The 16,209-nt window shown below is 51.0% G+C and overlaps 1 protein-coding gene across 6 annotated transcripts in view; it reads right to left on the bottom strand.

The window, feature by feature from the left end:
* FAM168A (family with sequence similarity 168 member A) overlaps window positions 1–16,209 on the bottom strand; it is a 174,643-nt gene that overhangs the window by 2,775 nt on the left and 155,659 nt on the right. For 4 of the 6 annotated variants that reach the window (XM_061351428.1, XM_061351430.1, XM_061351432.1 and 1 more), the window contains 3 exons: window positions 9,376–9,501; window positions 3,129–3,271; window positions 1,124–1,298 (listed from right to left, as the gene is read on the bottom strand). In XM_061351428.1, coding sequence (XP_061207412.1) covers window positions 1,124–1,298; window positions 3,129–3,271; window positions 9,376–9,501 — 444 coding nt within the window. The remainder of the gene's footprint in view (window positions 1–1,123; window positions 1,299–3,128; window positions 3,272–9,375; window positions 9,502–16,209) is intronic. The other 2 variants (XM_061351431.1, XM_061351433.1) reach the window with 1 other exon arrangement.

The raw sequence follows: 16,209 nt of genomic DNA, 5'->3' as shown, positions 1-16,209 counted from the left end.
TGGGATGAGGATTGTAAAAGGAGATGAGAAAAAGCCAAGAACTTCCAGGGAAAATAAATACGAGCTTTGCCATTCATCTCCCAAGGGAAGGGGAGCTCTTTTGGTTCATTTAAACCCCCAGAGCTGAGAGCCTTGGGATGCAGCAGGAACGATCTGCTCTAGCCGCAAAGCAGGGGAGCTACCCCATGCATCCTCTTTTCTTTCAGTCTTCAGCTGATGCACAGAGGGATTTTAGGTGGGAATTTGCACAGTGCCTTCAGCAGATGTGGGGAGGGAGGGTACAGCCCTAAACTACTCTGCTCTGGGAGTAACAGGGTGCTAGAAACAGCTTCTCAGTTCCTGGCTACTGCAAATGCTACTACAGAGAATGTAAAGCATCCCACGTGCATCTCCCCACTCTCAGTATAAGCAGCAGTAAATCTCTGAGAGGTCCTTGTCAAGCCCAGGCTGCAGTATCTCTGCTTGCAACAAGTGCTGTGGCCCATAACAGAGCCCTGTCTCACAGCTCATGCAGATGCAGAAGGATGAATGAGGTGTTTCTTGGCATAATTCAATACACAATCCTAGGAATTGTTAATGAGAAAAATACAGGCTTTGGGAAAACTAAACCCAGCCCATATCCGTACTTAATGTGCTGTCAATAAAAGCAACCCTGCACATAAACTCCAAAGGATTTGGGATGCAGAAACCAAGGTTAATGTTCACTTTATCAAATGAAAGTAAGACCATTTAAGTGTCCTAAAAAAGGAACCTGATGATAGAAATACTGAAGATGGACAAACCTGGTTATACCTCTGATTATGGACCAGATGGAGGAAGGATAATGTATTTAAGGATGCAAGAGTTCATGTCTCTATAGAACCAAACACAAGGTCTCTCTGCTAACCTAAAAGCTGGGTTACATCAGTATCAGGAGCATTTTTGCCTGCAAAGGAGAGGTGGCAGCAAGCAAAACCAGCAATTCACTGTGTTCAGAGTGCTTCAGGAGCCACATCCAGATACACCCTGCAGGCGGCACAGAGAGTTCTTCATCCAGGATACATCTCTGGCACAGGTTGTTTGGATACAGCCCAAACAAGAGATGAAACTGTGGCTCAGACCAAGGGGAGATTTGCCTTCTTACCTGCTGACATTGCCATGGTGGTCCCAGCGACCATGCCCATGGCCACACCGTTGGTCCTGGGCGCAGCGACCGGGGCCGGGTAGATGGCCGATGGGATGCTGTTGGGCTGAACCACGGTGGTGTGATGGATAACGTGAGGCTGTGCCGCGTACACTGGCTGGGTATAATAAGCTCCCTGTTGGAGAAGGGATAAAAACCACCATTGTCTTTGTCATTGGATTGACAGCACAAGGCAAAGCAGTGGATTTGAAGGCCAGTATTTTATGTAGAGGTAAAGACCAGCTCTGTGTGCAGGGGGTGTCAGCTGGGCAGGGAGATACTGTAGGTCCTGCTATGGGGTGAGCAGTGATGCAGCATCACAGTCCCACATTTACCCCCTGCAGAGATGGGACACAGGATACTCCCAAATGCAGCCTGTATCGTGAGCCCAAAGTGACCCCACTGTGACAGTCCTTCACCCTGAGACTGCAAGCATTTAGCTCCTCTAGATCTGCTGCACAAGCAGCCTTCAACACAAGGCTCTTCATTTGGGTTGGGGCAATCCCCAGCACAAACCCAGGCTGGGGGAGACCGGATGGAGCTGCCTGAGGAGAAGGACTTGGGGTGCTGGGTGAGGAGCTGCTGCGAGGGCTGGAGCAGCTCTGCTCTGGAGCCAGGCTGAGAGAGCTGGGCTGGGGCAGCCTGGAGAAGAGAAGGCTCCTGAAGGGGAGACCTGAGAGCAGCTCCAGTGCCTAAAGGGGCTGCAGGAAAGCTGGAGAGGGGCTTGGGACAAGGGCCTGTAGGGACAGGCCAAGGGGAATGGCTTGAACCTGCCCGAGGGGAGACTGAGCTGAGCTCTTAGGCAGAAGCTCTTCCCTGTGAGGGTGCTGAGGCGCTGGCACAGGGTGCCCAGAGAAGCTGTGGCTGCCCCATCCCTGGCAGTGTTCAAGGCCAGGTTGGACACAGGGGCTTGGAGCAAGCTGCTCCAGTGGAAGGGGTCCCTGCCCATGGCAGGGGTTGGAGCTGGAGGAGCTTTGAGGTCCCTTCAACCCAAAGCAGTCTGTGAAGATTCTATAATGAAGACAAGCTGGTGTCATGTGTAGCTGCTGGTACAAAGAGCTGCCCACAGAACACCATTTGAGCAGTGCCAAAGGGCTGGTCCTTCCCATGAGCCAGCTCCTTCTGCCTGGAGACATGGATAAGGAAGAATGAAAGTGAACCTGAGGACATGTGGGGTGCTCTCTGGAATGCAGAGAGGCAATGGGGAGGGAGTGGAACACCATCCTGACCTGGAAAGTCAGGTTGCTGGGGGAAAAGCCATGGAGGCTGTAGGGCCAGATACCCCTGAGGAGCTTGTGATCTTCAGTGGGAAGGGGCACAGAGGTGATTTTCAGAGGACATCTGCTCTAAACGACATCCCTGTGGAGGATCTTGGCCCCAGCACATAGCTGGAGGTGGTGGCAATGCAGGAGCAGAGAAGATGGCACTGGAAAACCATCCAGGTGCTGCTCTGTGAGGACACAAATCTGGGTCATGCCTGAAGTAGCTTGTGCTGGTGAAGGAGACACAAAGGTTTTCCAAGGGAGCTGGCAGGAGGGTGATGCAAGTCAATGAGATGCCAACAGCCAACCAGCAAATGGAGCTTGGGGTACCCCAGACTCATTTGTGGCCTTTGGGAAGAGCAACACTGAGCACTGGGGAAGGTGGGGAGAGGTGTGTGCAGGGACTATGCTGGAGCCATGGGGCCCCAGCATGGGATTTTGGAGGAAGGGACCTGATCCCCAACCTCATCAAGACACTGTGTTGACTCCACTACATACCAACGACCATGTAAGACCATGTCTCATTGGGAGGATCCAACTGAGGAGTCAAGAGAGAGACCCCCAGCATCCCACAGACCCACCAAACCCCACCATGAGCACTTCCATCCTACCAGGACGTGGGTGCTCAGCCCTGAACAGCCTGTAGGAACCTCAGGCTGTGTTTGCATGCTGTGGAGAGAGGTGGTGGGTGAGGAGGCTCCTACCTGGGTGTACAGGTTCTGCTGTGGATAGGCACTTCTGATGGGGTACATAGCGGTTTGGTACGGGTTGGGAGACGGCGAGTAGGGAGGAGGTGCGTTGTTACTCTGGGTCGGTGGGACCTTGTAGGGAGTCCCCGCAGTGTACCCTGCCAAAGAGAAGAGGAGTCCAAGTGAGGGAGAGGATTTACAGCTGCAGAGCTGGCCCATGGAGAGCACGAGCAACCCAAGCTGCTGGTCATGATGCACTGGATGCTTGCTGGGCATCACTCAGCATGGAGGAGACACCGAGCTGGATGAGCATCTCCTGATGTGCCATGAAACCCACCAAGCTGAGACCTGAGTCCAGCATCCAGCCCCTGGCTGATCAATCACAGCAGCCAGCCCTGCATCCTCTACCCAGCCCAGCAGTGGCTCTTCCCAAAACCAGTGGTCCAAACCAGTGCATTCAGCTCTGGGTCCCCCAGCACAAGAGGGATGTGGAGCTATTGGAGCGAGGCCAGAGGAGGCCATGGAGCTGCTGTGAGGGCTGGAGCAGCTCTGCTCTGGAGCCAGGCTGAGAGAGCTGGGCTGGGGCAGCCTGGAGAAGAGAAGGCTCCTGAAGGGGAGACCTTAGAGCAGCTCCAGTGCCTAAAGGGGCTGCAGGAAAGCTGGAGAGGGGCTTGGGACAATGGGCCTGTAGGGCCAGGCCAAGGGGAATGGCTTGAACCTGCCCGAGGGGAGACTGAGCTGAGCTCTTAGGCAGAAGCTCTTCCCTGTGAGGGTGCTGAGGCGCTGGCACAGGGTGCCCAGAGAAGCTGTGGCTGCCCCATCCCTGGCAGTGCTCAAGGCCAGGTTGGACACAGGGGCTTGCAAGCTGCTCCAGTGGAAGGGGTCCCTGCCTGTGGCAGGGGTTGGGGCTGGAGGAGCTTTAAGGTCCCTTCAACCCAAACCATTCCATGATTCTATGGTTAATATTTAGGTGAAAACAATGGATACCTTTAAGTATTCCATGAAGTTGGATAGTTTTGAGCAATTTCCTCTCCTGCAAAGGAGGACTGTGGCCATCAGCTCACTCTCCAGTCTGGAGAAGCAACCCCAGGTGATGCTCAAGCATCTCTCCTGCTCCCCTCAGGCTATTTGCATTAGCAACAGAAGCAGCAAATCTGCTTTACTGCCATTAAGAAAAGCCATTTCTCTGCTCCATCAACAGGCACAGCAGGTTGCTGCCAAGCCAGGAGGAGCAGAGAGGCTTGGGAGGACAGGGGGGTGGCAGGCACAGGCAACAGGACCAAAACTCATCACAGTATTCCATGGGCAGCCTGACCAGCACTGAGCACAGTGGGAGAGTGACACCTTTATCCCTGTGGTGATGCCCTTGTTGATGTTCCCCAGCACCCTGGTGGGTTTCTTTGCTCACTGTTCACTCCTATGGAGCTGGTTCCTCCTGGTCCCTTTCCCAGAGCTGCTCCAGTCAGGCACATCCCAGCCTGTGCTGCTCCAGGATTGGGTTTGCCCAGGGGGCAAAACCTGACACTTGTCCTGTTGAGCTCCATCAGGTTCTTCCCAGCCTGTCCAGCTCATCCTGCTGGGTGGCTTCACCTTCTCAAGTGTCCCCTTCCCCATTCAGTTTGGTGCCATCAGCAAACTTCATCAGGGAGCTCTTGATCCCATCACCCAGATCACTTATGAAGACATCAAGCAGTGCTGGGCCCAGTATCTACCCCACCAGTGACAGGTCCCCAGTTGGAAAAGGAACATGGGGTGTCAAGGGTTCACCACCACCTTTGGGCAGTAGTTTCCCACCCACCACACACAGCACTTGTCTAGACCATAAAGTAGTGGTTTCCCCAGTCTACTCCTAATCTAATCCTCAGGAATACCTGAAGTTGTGCTTTAAGGGGCTTTCTTTTAAGGTAGACTAAAAGCTGAGCTGCTGCCATGGGATGCCCCAGGCTGCACCAAGTGTGCCATGAAGGCATCAAGGTGCTGCTCACAGCTTAATAATGAACAAGTAAAATAGGAATGGTAAGAAATCTGCTCCCACAAGCAGGGAAAACCATGTACAATGGGATGGCTGCTGGGAAATGGGACTGGGAGAAACCAACCTTAGAGCAAACAGGCTCCAAAGACTGTGTAGGATGGAGAGGAGAAGCCGAGGCTCAGCCCAGCAGTAAGATACCCAAGCACTCAAACATAATGAAGTAATTTACTCAAGCACTATTCAGAGCATCAATTAATGAAGGCAAAGACTGCAAGGCTGCTAATAGCCCACATTATCCGCCCAGCACTGCAAGGGCGTGAAGAAAACAAGCTTTCTAGGAACTCCCAAACAGCATCTCACCGCCTCCTGCTTGCTGCACGTTGGATCCAATGTGTTAATTAAACAGCAGAAGAGCTGTGACCTCTTATTCTGACTCACATTAGCAGGAGAACAATGATTTAGATGAGGGGATTGAGTGTACTATCAGCAAGTTTGCTGATGACACTAAGCTGGGAGGGGTGGCCGACACGCCAGAAGGCTGTGCTGCCATCCAGAGGGACCTGGACAGGCTGGAGGGTTGGGCGGGGAGTAACTTGATGAAATATAACAAGGGAAAGTGTAGAGTCCTGCATCTGGGCAGGAACAACCCCAGGTTCCAGTATAGGTTGGGGAACGACCTGTTAGAGAGCAGTGTAGGGGAGAGGGACCTGGGGGTCCTAGTGGACGACAGGGTGACCATGAGCCGACACTGTGCCCTTGTGGCCAAGAAGGCCAATGGCATCCTGGGGTGTATTAGAAGGGGGGTGGTTAGTAGGTCGAGAGAGGTCCTCCTTCCCCTCTACTCTGCCCTGGTGAGACCCCATCTGGAATATTGTGTCCAGTTCTGGGCCCCTCAGTTCAAGAAGGACAGGGACCTGCTGGAGAGAGTCCAGCGCAGGGCAACTGAGATGATGAAGGGAGTGGAGCATCTCCCTTATGAGGAGAGACTGAGGGAGCTGGGTCTCTATAGTTTGGAGAAGAGGAGACTGAGGGGTGACCTTATTAGTGTATATAAATATATAAAGGGGGAGTGTCCCGAGGATGGAGCCAGGCTCTTCTCAGTGGCAAACAATGATAGGACAAGGGGCAATGGGTACAAACTGGAACACAAGAGGTGCCACTTAAACTTCTTCTCAGTGAGGTGACAGAACACTGGACCAGGCTGCCCAGGGAGGTTGTGGAGTCTCCTTCTCTGGAGCCATTCAAAACCCGCCTGGACACGTTCCTGTGTAACCTTATCTAGGTGTTCCTGCTCTGCAGGGGGATTGGACTGGATGAGCTTTTGAGGTCCCTTCCAATCTCTAACATACTGTGATACTGTGATACTGTGAGAGCAAGTATCTTTAAAGGAGAGATGGAACTGCAGGTTCTGAATGGCTGTACTCACCATAGGGACATCATGAGCTCCTCCAGGAAGCCAACAACGTCACCTACAGAGCCACCAAGCTCCTGTTCAACTTTACCCATTTTCTTCTCTTCTGACCTCCTTTCTTTAAGCAAAGACGTCGGATGCCAGCTCTCAGCATCACACTTCATCGAGGCCCAGCTCAAGGCTGTGTGGTTTCACCACCTGAATGTTAAACCTTGATGTGGTTTCCCAATTGCTGAATCATGGACAATTTATCTCTGCTATTAAAAAGGGTATTAAGCGTAACAGCCCATGGAAGATGGAATCTGCCATGTTTTCCTGTGAGCATTCAAGGTCAGGTTGGATGGAGCTTGGAGCAACGTGACCTACTTGAAGATATCCCTGATCACTGCAGGGGGATCTAGGGTTGGGCTAAATGAGCTTTAAAAGTCCCTTCCAACCCAAACCATTCTATGAATGGAATTCCATGATTCTCTTTGAAAAGGGACGTCCCTACCATTCATTGGGTTAGGGACATCGCCCCTCACATGGTGCAGGAGCTTTGCATGACATTTAACGTCATATCAGATGGGATCTGACCACGTTTTAAGTGTGTGGAAACTTTCAGCTTGGAATTAATAGAAATCTAGATACTATTTGGCAAAATTCCCTTTTAATTTAACCCATGCATGTGCTTTCTCCTCCCCACTGCACCTCCAGGCTGCTGCAGGGGAGATTCCTCCTTCCAAATCAGAGAAGGCAAGAGATGCCATGGTAGAAATGGGTTTGGGGGCAAAATCTGCCTGTGGCCACCAGTGTGTGGTCACTGGGCAGCCCCACGCAGGCTGGTCTCATTGCCAGAGAACTGGCTTGGGCACATTGAATTGGGAAATCAACTTGAAGACATAAAGCCCTGAGATTTCAGAGAGGCTTCACCCATCGCTGTGGTGCCTTTGCCAGATCTCTGCTGGAAGATGCTGCCTTAAGCACAGGCTCTGAATAATCAGAAGCATTTCAGGTTGGGCGTCCCAAACTGGATCTGTCCTTTGGCTCCATCTCAGCATGCTCCCAGGGTGCTAACATCTAAACTTATCTCCAACCTGACCTTCCCCTGTTTCAGTGTGAACCCATCACCCCTTGTCCTATCACTGCAGTCCCTGATGAAGAGTCCATCCCCAGCATCCCTATAGGCCCCCTTCAGACACTGGAAGCTGCTCTGAGATCTCCACGCAGCTTCTCTTCTCCAGGCTCAACAGCCCCAATGTTCTCAGCCTGGCTCCATACAGGAGCTGCTCCAGCCCCTTAGAACCTAGGAGCGGTCCCACCTCATGCTTGCAGCACGCCCCATGCCCCAGCTTTAACAGGCAACATGAGGGCAAGAGCAGGCAAGAGCAGTTGGGCAGGGGCCAGGGGACACCCCACACAGCAGGGGAAGCACCAGGGGCCTTATCTGGGAGCTTATCACCCTTCCTGGAGGCACTGTTGGGCCTCTTAGGGGATGAGATTCCAAGGCTTCAGCTGGAAAAGCCTGTTTAACCACGATCCATAAGCAGCATCTCCTCCCCCTGCCTCTGCGCAGCCAGTTTGAGTTAAAAGGTGGGAATTTCATCCTGGATTCCTTGAAAATCAGCCTGGAGTTTGGAATTCTCTGTTCTAAGGGAATAGGAAATAATCTCCCTTTGTTTTTATTACATATACCGTTCTGCTCAACCACAGAGCATCATCACTGCAGTATACACCTGAAATCAAGCCCAGGTTGGTCCTTGGGACCAAACACTTGGCTGAAAGAGGGCTTCACCCTTCTTCATTTGACTTGTTCCTCTGAAGGAGCACTGGGAGGGTCGGTGCTCTCCTCTTCATGCTCCTTCATGGTTTGAACACATGAATAAAGGATGCTACCTTGTTTTGAGTGGAAAAAACACAACATTTCACCCCAGAAGGGAACTGCAGCTCCCACTGGATGTCTCAGGCAGAAGGTGATGGATCTGTTACATGGTGCAGAGCGAGCAACACTAGGATGTGCAGCATCCTCACTGTGTCAGCACACAGGCAGGACACACAGACACGAATGGTCCCATCCATTTCAAACAGGCTGATCCCAAATAACCCCATCCCAGAAGGGAACTGCAGCTCCCACTGGACATCTCAGGCAGAAGGTGATGGATCTGTTACATGGTGCAGAGTGAGCAACCCTAGGATGTGCAGCATCCTCACTGTGTCAGCACACAGGCAGGACACACAGACAATGGTCCCATCCTTTTCAAACAGGCTGATCCCAAATAACCCCATCCCAGAAGGGAACTGCAGCTCCCACTGGACATCTCAGGCAGAAGGTGATGGATCTGTTACATGGTGCAGAGCGAGCAACCCTAGGATGTGCAGCATCCTCACTGTGTCAGCACACAGGAAGGACACAGACACGAATGGTCCCATTCATTTCAAACAGGCTGATCCCAAATAACCCCATCCCAGAAGGGAACTGCAGCTCCCACTGGACATCTCAGGCAGAAGGTGATGGATCTGTTACATGGTGCAGAGCGAGCAACCCCAGGATGTGCAGCATCCTCACTGTGTCAGCACACAGGAAGGACACAGACACGAATGGTCCCATTCATTTCAAACAGGCTGATCCCAAATAACCCCATCCCAGAAGGGAACTGCAGCTCCCACTGGACATCTCAGGCAGAAGGTGATGGATCTGTTACATGGTGCAGAGCGAGCAACCCTAGGATGTGCAGCATCCTCGCTGTGTCAGCACACAGGCAGGACACACAGACACGAATGGTCCCATCCATTTCAAACAGGCTGATCCCAAATAACCCCACCCCAAAGTAATCCCCAAGAGGGGAGGGAAAGGGGCACAAAGCAACCAAGGAAAACCCCAGAAGAAAAGGTTTATTTACTGAATGCTGCAGAAGAAGCCTGGTAAGTTCTGTTCTCGGTGCCGGTGTCCACTGGGAGGTGGAAGGTGCCCTCTGTGGCACAGGAGGAGGAGGTCTGTGGCCAGGCTTGCTTCATCAGAAGTGTAGCTGGATGGAGACAGAGAAGGGGTGTCACACACAGCAATGAACAAACTGCCCATGCTTAGGTCACCTCTGGACCACTGTGCTGCTCTCTTCCTTTCCCCTCCCTCCTTTTAAGGACAAATATCCATAGGAATGTCGCACCATGGCTCCTCTTCTCCCACCTCATCCCCATGGAGGGATGGTTTGCAGCAAACCAGTTACTTGGTTTCCTGAGCTAAGAGACCTGCATGAAGATCTACACCTGCTAGCAAAGCCACCAGCCCTCCCCAGCTACCACTGGTCACCTCTGTGCATATGAACCAGTAATGGTTGTCCTTGTCCTTTCCCAGCTGGAAAACAGGTTGAGCTGGGTGTGCAAGGCATTTTATTCCCAGTAAGACCCTTTGAGATGCTTGCATGGTAGATGCCACCAGTGGACAAGGTACTGGTTGCTGTGACTGTCCCATCACAGCTTTGGAAAGGTCAGTGAGCAGAAGCAGTGGCTTTGGGCAGGTCACTATGTATCCCAGTTTATGGAAAGTGATTTATGAAGCCAAGAAAGATAACCCAGAAGAACATCAAGAGTCAAATCCTGTGGGATTTGAGACACAACCAACAGCATTCAATGAACCAGCACTGGCTATACCCTTATAGAATCATAGAACCATGGTTTGGGTTGGAAGGGACTTTAAAGCTCATCCAATTCCAACCTCCTGCCATGGGCAGGGACCCCTTCCACTGGAGCAGCTTGCTCCAAGCCCCTGTGTCCAACCGGGCCTTGAGCACTGCCAGGGATGGGGCAGCCACAGCTCCTCTGGGCTGTGTTATCCTACATCCACACTGCCAATGCTTGTCTAAGAACTGCCATTACACCACAGGCTTTTGGTGCACATCTATGGAGAAGGCAGATCACCAACAGAAGCCTACAACCAGGCTCCTTCCCAAAGGTGATGCTTCCAGGAAGGGTTTACCAGGTCTCTTTCTGCTTCTCTTTTTTGCTTCCCCCCTCTGAAACTATGGATATGCCCCAACTCCTTGTGCCAGGCTCATCCCAAAGAATGAACCATCCCTGGTTGAAACCCCACCACCTCCCAACGGAGCTCATCCATCTTCTGAAGGCCTCATCCAGTTCTTCCAGTTCACTGCTCACCACAAGCTGCTCAGGACATCAGGATAAAAGCTCCAGGTTTCCCATGTACCACAAGGTGCATTTCACACCCCCAGCTACCAACGAAGGAAAACCCAAGCGAGGGTTGATCAATCCTCAACAAGGCACTTAGTGATCAGAGCTCGCTGTGAAGTTGTGGATCCACCAACTCAAGAGACTTCAGGAGTCAAAACAAAGGACTTTTGGGCAAGAAAGGGGAAACACAGCAATTCTGTAGGAAGGGAACCATTTCTGACAGCAGAACCAGCCAAGGTTAAAGCAGAAAGAGGAGCTCTTTGGAGAGACACCATGGCCTAAAGGAGGAGGTGGCTCCATGAAGACTTCATAACTCCTTCTCCCAAGCACATTCCTACCCTGAGGAGTTCAGTGCTAAGCCCCAAAGAAGGGACTCTATGACTTGGTCAGGGCCTGTAAACCTTTCTGCATCCCAAAGGCAAGAGCAATGATGTTTCAACCCCCCCCAACAGCTCTGTGTCTGCTCAGACTCCAAACCAACCCTCTCTGAAGATGACAGTGCAGTGCACAGGGCTGGAAGTAGGGCACAACTGAGGAGGCCAAGGAGGAATCAGTGCTGGTGCTACAGCCCATACCAACAGCAACACGGGTCCTAATGGTCGGACACCACAGAGACAGCAAAGAAGCACTGCTGCAGGTCTGTTGGTCCACTCATGAGCCCACTCTCCTAATGTGGGACAGAAATAGAGGAGCATTGAGGACACCAGCAGTGATGTCTTCCTGGACAGCATGGCAATCATCCGCTGTGTGGAGATGGTCACGGGTGCATGACCTGGATGATGCTCTGCTGCTTTCTCCTCATCTTGAAGAGAAAACAGGAGGTTTTGGAGAGATTTAAAGCACAGTTTCTCCTCCATTTAAGCACTGAGCATGTTCTGATCCAAGCATGCACCCTTTCCCAGAGGTTTATGAGTTATTAAGGATTTCCAACCCGCCTTCCTTAGTTTTCCATGGTACACTGCACTCCCAAACATCACACTGGAGGATTAAGGATTTGATCTTAAGGTCCTTTCCAACCCTAACTATTCTATGATTCTATGATTAACTCCCAGCACTGAGACAGAACCGCTCTTTCATTCAGGCTTTTCTTCAAGATCTGATTCATTTTTGCCTCTGCATTTCACAAAGGTTTTAATATCCAGGACTAACGAGACCATTTATTTAGGTGTTCTATGGATCCTTCCTCTGTGGTTTCTCCACATCAGAGCTACCAAAAAATCACAGCAATTTGGGCCTGAGATGGCCGGGAGCTTGCATTAAATCATGGATCCTTGGAGAATCCATCACTTAAAGCTACACAGAAGGTGAAGCAAGGAGGCTTTTAGGAACAGTAATATCTCCTGGTCCTTTGCAAAAGCAACTATTCAGAGGTAACAATCCAGCCATGACTATCTAGTATCATAAATATCAGATAACTGTGTGCAGTTCTGGTGTCCTCAGCATCAGAAGGACATGGAGCTGCTGGAGCAAGTCCAGAGGAGGCCACGAGGATGCGCAGGGGCTGGAGCAGCTCCTGTATGGAGCCAGGCTGAGAACATTGGGGCTGTTGAGCCTGGAGAAGAGAAGCTGCATGGAGACCTCAGAGCAGCTTCCAGTGTCTGAAGGGGGCTGCAAAGATGCTGGAGAGGGACTCTTCATCAGGGACTGCAGTGATAGGACAAGGGGTGATGGGTTCAGACTGAAACAGGGGAAGGTCAGGTTGGAGATGAGGCAGAAGCTCTTCCCTGTGAGGGTGCTGAGGCGCTGGCACAGGGTGCCCAGAGAAGCTGTGGCTGCCCCATCCCTGGCAGTGCTCAAGGCCAGGTTGGACACAGGGGCTTGGAGCAAGCTGCTCCAGTGGAAGGGGTCCCTGCCCGTGGCAGGGTTTGGAGCTGGAGGAGCTTTAAGGTCCTTTCAACCCAAACCAGGCTGGGATTCTATTTGTGATGGATACAGCCATGAGCCTCCCACAAAGTTTGCAATAAGCTTAATTCCCCAGGCAGCCCCATTACTGTGTTCTTGAGTGCCTCAAACTGGTGGGACCATTTGTTCTTAGAAAGCTTTTCAGGCTCTACAGGATATTCACCCCCTCACACCTCAAGATACCCCCCTTAGGGGACCTATTGATGTCTCTAAACAGCCAATGGGCACCTACAGAGAACAGCTCAAAGCACTTATGTGGGGAAAGATGATGCCTACGCTTTCCCCCTGCAGAACAACGTTTCCTCCAGGGAGGACCTAGAAGCAGGAATGGGGGTTTAAAGCCTCCATCCTGCCCCACAACATCCCCATGGCCACCCCTAATTCCCTCGGTCTGATTTTAGCAATATCTATTCAGCTCTGTGAGGACAGTGGAGTGATGGATGAGAAGCGTTATTCTTCCCTGCATTATTAATAAATGCAGTTGGAGCATGAGCCAGCCTCCATGTGAGATGTGTGTGTCCTACTTTCAGGGAAAGAAAAAGGCTTATTTTTAATGAAGGAACTTAAACCAGCTCAGAAAGACGGAATGCTTGGGAGGGAACATGCTCCAGGCTTAATGAACTTTTAAACTGGAATGCCTCGTGTCTCTGCAGCCCTGATTTGAGGCATTCATTTTTATATGCTCCAAAGGGATTGTGCTTCAATAACACTGGCCTAAATAAGCAGGCTCATTGCAAGCAGCTTTATGCAATGCTGGTGTTTTGCAGTGATCTTGGAGCTTCCCTTGTGTCTCTCCCTCTCAAAAATGTGGAGGAACACAACAGGAGGACCACATAAGGGAGAAAGGGGTTTCAATGTGGATGGGAAGAAGTTCATTCCTTTGCTTGACACAGGGCACCTTTGGCTGAGCTGTTATCTACACCTTGGGAATGCTCACTTGGAAATATCCTACTGAAGAATTTACCATCCCTTTGGTGCTCAAACCTTAGCAGATGTTCACCAGGTACCTGACACATCTTCAGGTCCTTTCCAACCCAAACCATTCTGATTCTATGACACTGAGAATGGGAGGAATCAAGACTGGGTCCAGTTACCATCCTCCTTTCCTCACTGCTGCTGGACCTGCAGGGACCAAAAGGTCTCTGTAGACTTCTCCAAGCTCCTCTCCATGTCTCCTTATGCTTCAAGGGCAGCTTGGACGGGGCTTGGAGCAACCTGTTTTAGTTGAAGGTGTCCCTGCCCATAGCAGCAGGTTGGATCAGATGATCTTAAGGTCCTTTCCAACCCAAACCAGGCTGTGGTTGAGGCAACTGAAAAGTTCAGACTGCTAAATCATTACATTTTCCATGTAGATCCCAAGGTCTTGGGAACCATAAGGTCAACAGAAGAGGATGAGCATCACCAGCTTCTAGCATGGCATCAGGGACTGCAGTGTGTGTGTCTGGAGGCCCTCAAGGATGGAAGCAGATGGCACAATAAGTAGCAGCTATTTGAAAACCAGGCATTGAAAACTAACCACCACCAGTGTCCTTCCCTTTGGGTGAACCACAGCAAGGGCAGGAGCAGAGGGCAGCATTCACCTTCACTTGGTGGTTCATCTCTTGATATGATTTTGCATGGAAGCCAAGCAAAACTCATGGGGTTTGGGGCAAGAGACACCCAACTCAGAGAGAATTCAGCTGAGAAACACCTTTAGGATGGACCAGAGGGGATGATCGAGCTTGTCCAGAACAGCTTCTTTCAAGGCTGACAGCTCACTTCCAGCTTCATCCCACAAGATCATCAGTCACAAGCAAAGGATGCTCTTCCCACCCTTTTCAACCTCTATTCCAAGTACTATTAAGAGGCACATCTGCCCAGTTAACCTACACAGGGAGAATCAGCTACCCCAACAGATGAAACTTGGGTTTGCGACTGCTTTTATAGGGATCCTGAGGGATTTCTGAGAGTAGACACCAATCCCCACCCGGCCTGGAGGGTTGAAACAGAACTTTGGTGGTGGCTGAGAGGCTTTTGAAGAGCATCTCCTTCTGCAGTGAGGCAGCTGCAGGTTCAACATCTAAACTCCCATTTAAATACACGTCAGAATTAGTCTGCCCTTTCTGAACCCAACATTTTCAATACAAAGCTGATCCCCTCTGAGTTGCAGTGGGTTTGATATGGGGCAGGAACCCCAGCAGCAAGTTCTTCTCAATGGTAGAGTTATTCCCAGCCTCCTGTATGACAGCAGCTGATTCAATCTGAGTCAATGCTCTCCGCATCGATACAGACAACTGGGTTTAACTCAGCCACTGAACCAGAGTATGACTTCAACTCCGTTCCATTTAACACAGTTGAGGATGCTGCCCGCTCTGCTGCATGTACCCACTGCTGGAAGGATTTATGGAGCTTATTTTAGAATCATGGAACGGTTTGGGTTGGAAATGACCTTAACATCATCCAGCTCCAACCCCTGCCACGGGCAGGGACCCCTTCCACTGGAGCAGCTTGCTCCAAGCCCCTGTGTCCAACCTGGCCTTGAGCACTGCCAGGGATGGGGCAGCCACAGCTTCTCTGGGCACCCTGTGCCAGCGCCTCAGCACCCTCACAGGGAAGAGCTTCTGCCTAAGAGCTCAGCTCAGTCTCCCCTCGGGCAGCTTCAAGCCATTCCTCAGTGGATCTGCTTCCCAGAGCTGGAACGCAGCTTCTCCCTGCGGCAGAATCAGGATCTTAAACCCCATAACTCAATAAAAACAGGGAGATGCAAGCAGCTTGACAAAGCCTCTACATTTAAGCAAGGTCTGAACCTGGATTGCCTCTGTAGCCTTTGCTCTGCCTCTGAAGATAACACTCATGGACGCTGTCCTCACTCCCAGCATCACCCACAAAACAGCATGCATGAAAGCATCTTTTCTCCTGGCTGCACACAAACAAGCTGAAGGCTCTGAACCATGCCTCCAATGGGATAAATCTCCAACGAGTGGGGGAAACCCCCCTGCCCTGATATTAAATTGCACTGATTTCGAGAGCTGTGTCATTATTTATGGCGAAGAAGGAAGTTTCTGCACAAGGAGTTGGGTTGAGGAGCACCAAGATCAATCTTCTCCATTTCCTCACTTATTTAGTGCTTAGCTACATGGGGTTATGCACTGGAAGAGTGTCAGTTTGGATGCACAACGACCTGTCAGCCTGCTGGAAATAAGGAGGTTTCTAACATAGAAACTATTAAAAGCATTTGTTAAGACCCACAAACAGCGATGAAATGTAAATGTCAAGGTGCTTCCTGGCTTGAGTATTAAGCAATGTACCAAAAAGATCTGGTGAGGAGGGCACATATAAATGACGAGAGGCTTTTCCTTGAGAGAAAGCAAGTGGGTTAAGATTAGGCTTGTACTTCAGAAAGGGAGTGAATAAAAGGCTGGCTGGCACAAAGCAGATTGACCAGGGCTTTCCTTTCCCCTTTCACATCATGCAAATGTAAAGCAACAGAGAATGATTTGCATTGCTTTAAAGAAAGGAACACGGGAGGAACAGGAGCTTTAATTAATCTGCAGGCATTGCTTGCTGCAAAGTGTTGTAGTGATAAAATATAGCAAGGATCAAAGCACGGGGGAGGTGAAGCATCTTTAATGAAGGAGAGGACACTCATGGCCACAGCCACCAGGACA

The sequence above is a fragment of the Neopsephotus bourkii genome, unplaced genomic scaffold (assembly GCF_033783945.1).
Source record: "Neopsephotus bourkii isolate Nb327-2 ecotype Australia unplaced genomic scaffold, CSIRO-AGI_Nbou_v1 NB_580, whole genome shotgun sequence".
NCBI lineage: Eukaryota > Metazoa > Chordata > Aves > Psittaciformes > Psittacidae > Neopsephotus > Neopsephotus bourkii.
This window is presented reverse-complemented; position numbering and strand designations above follow the sequence as displayed.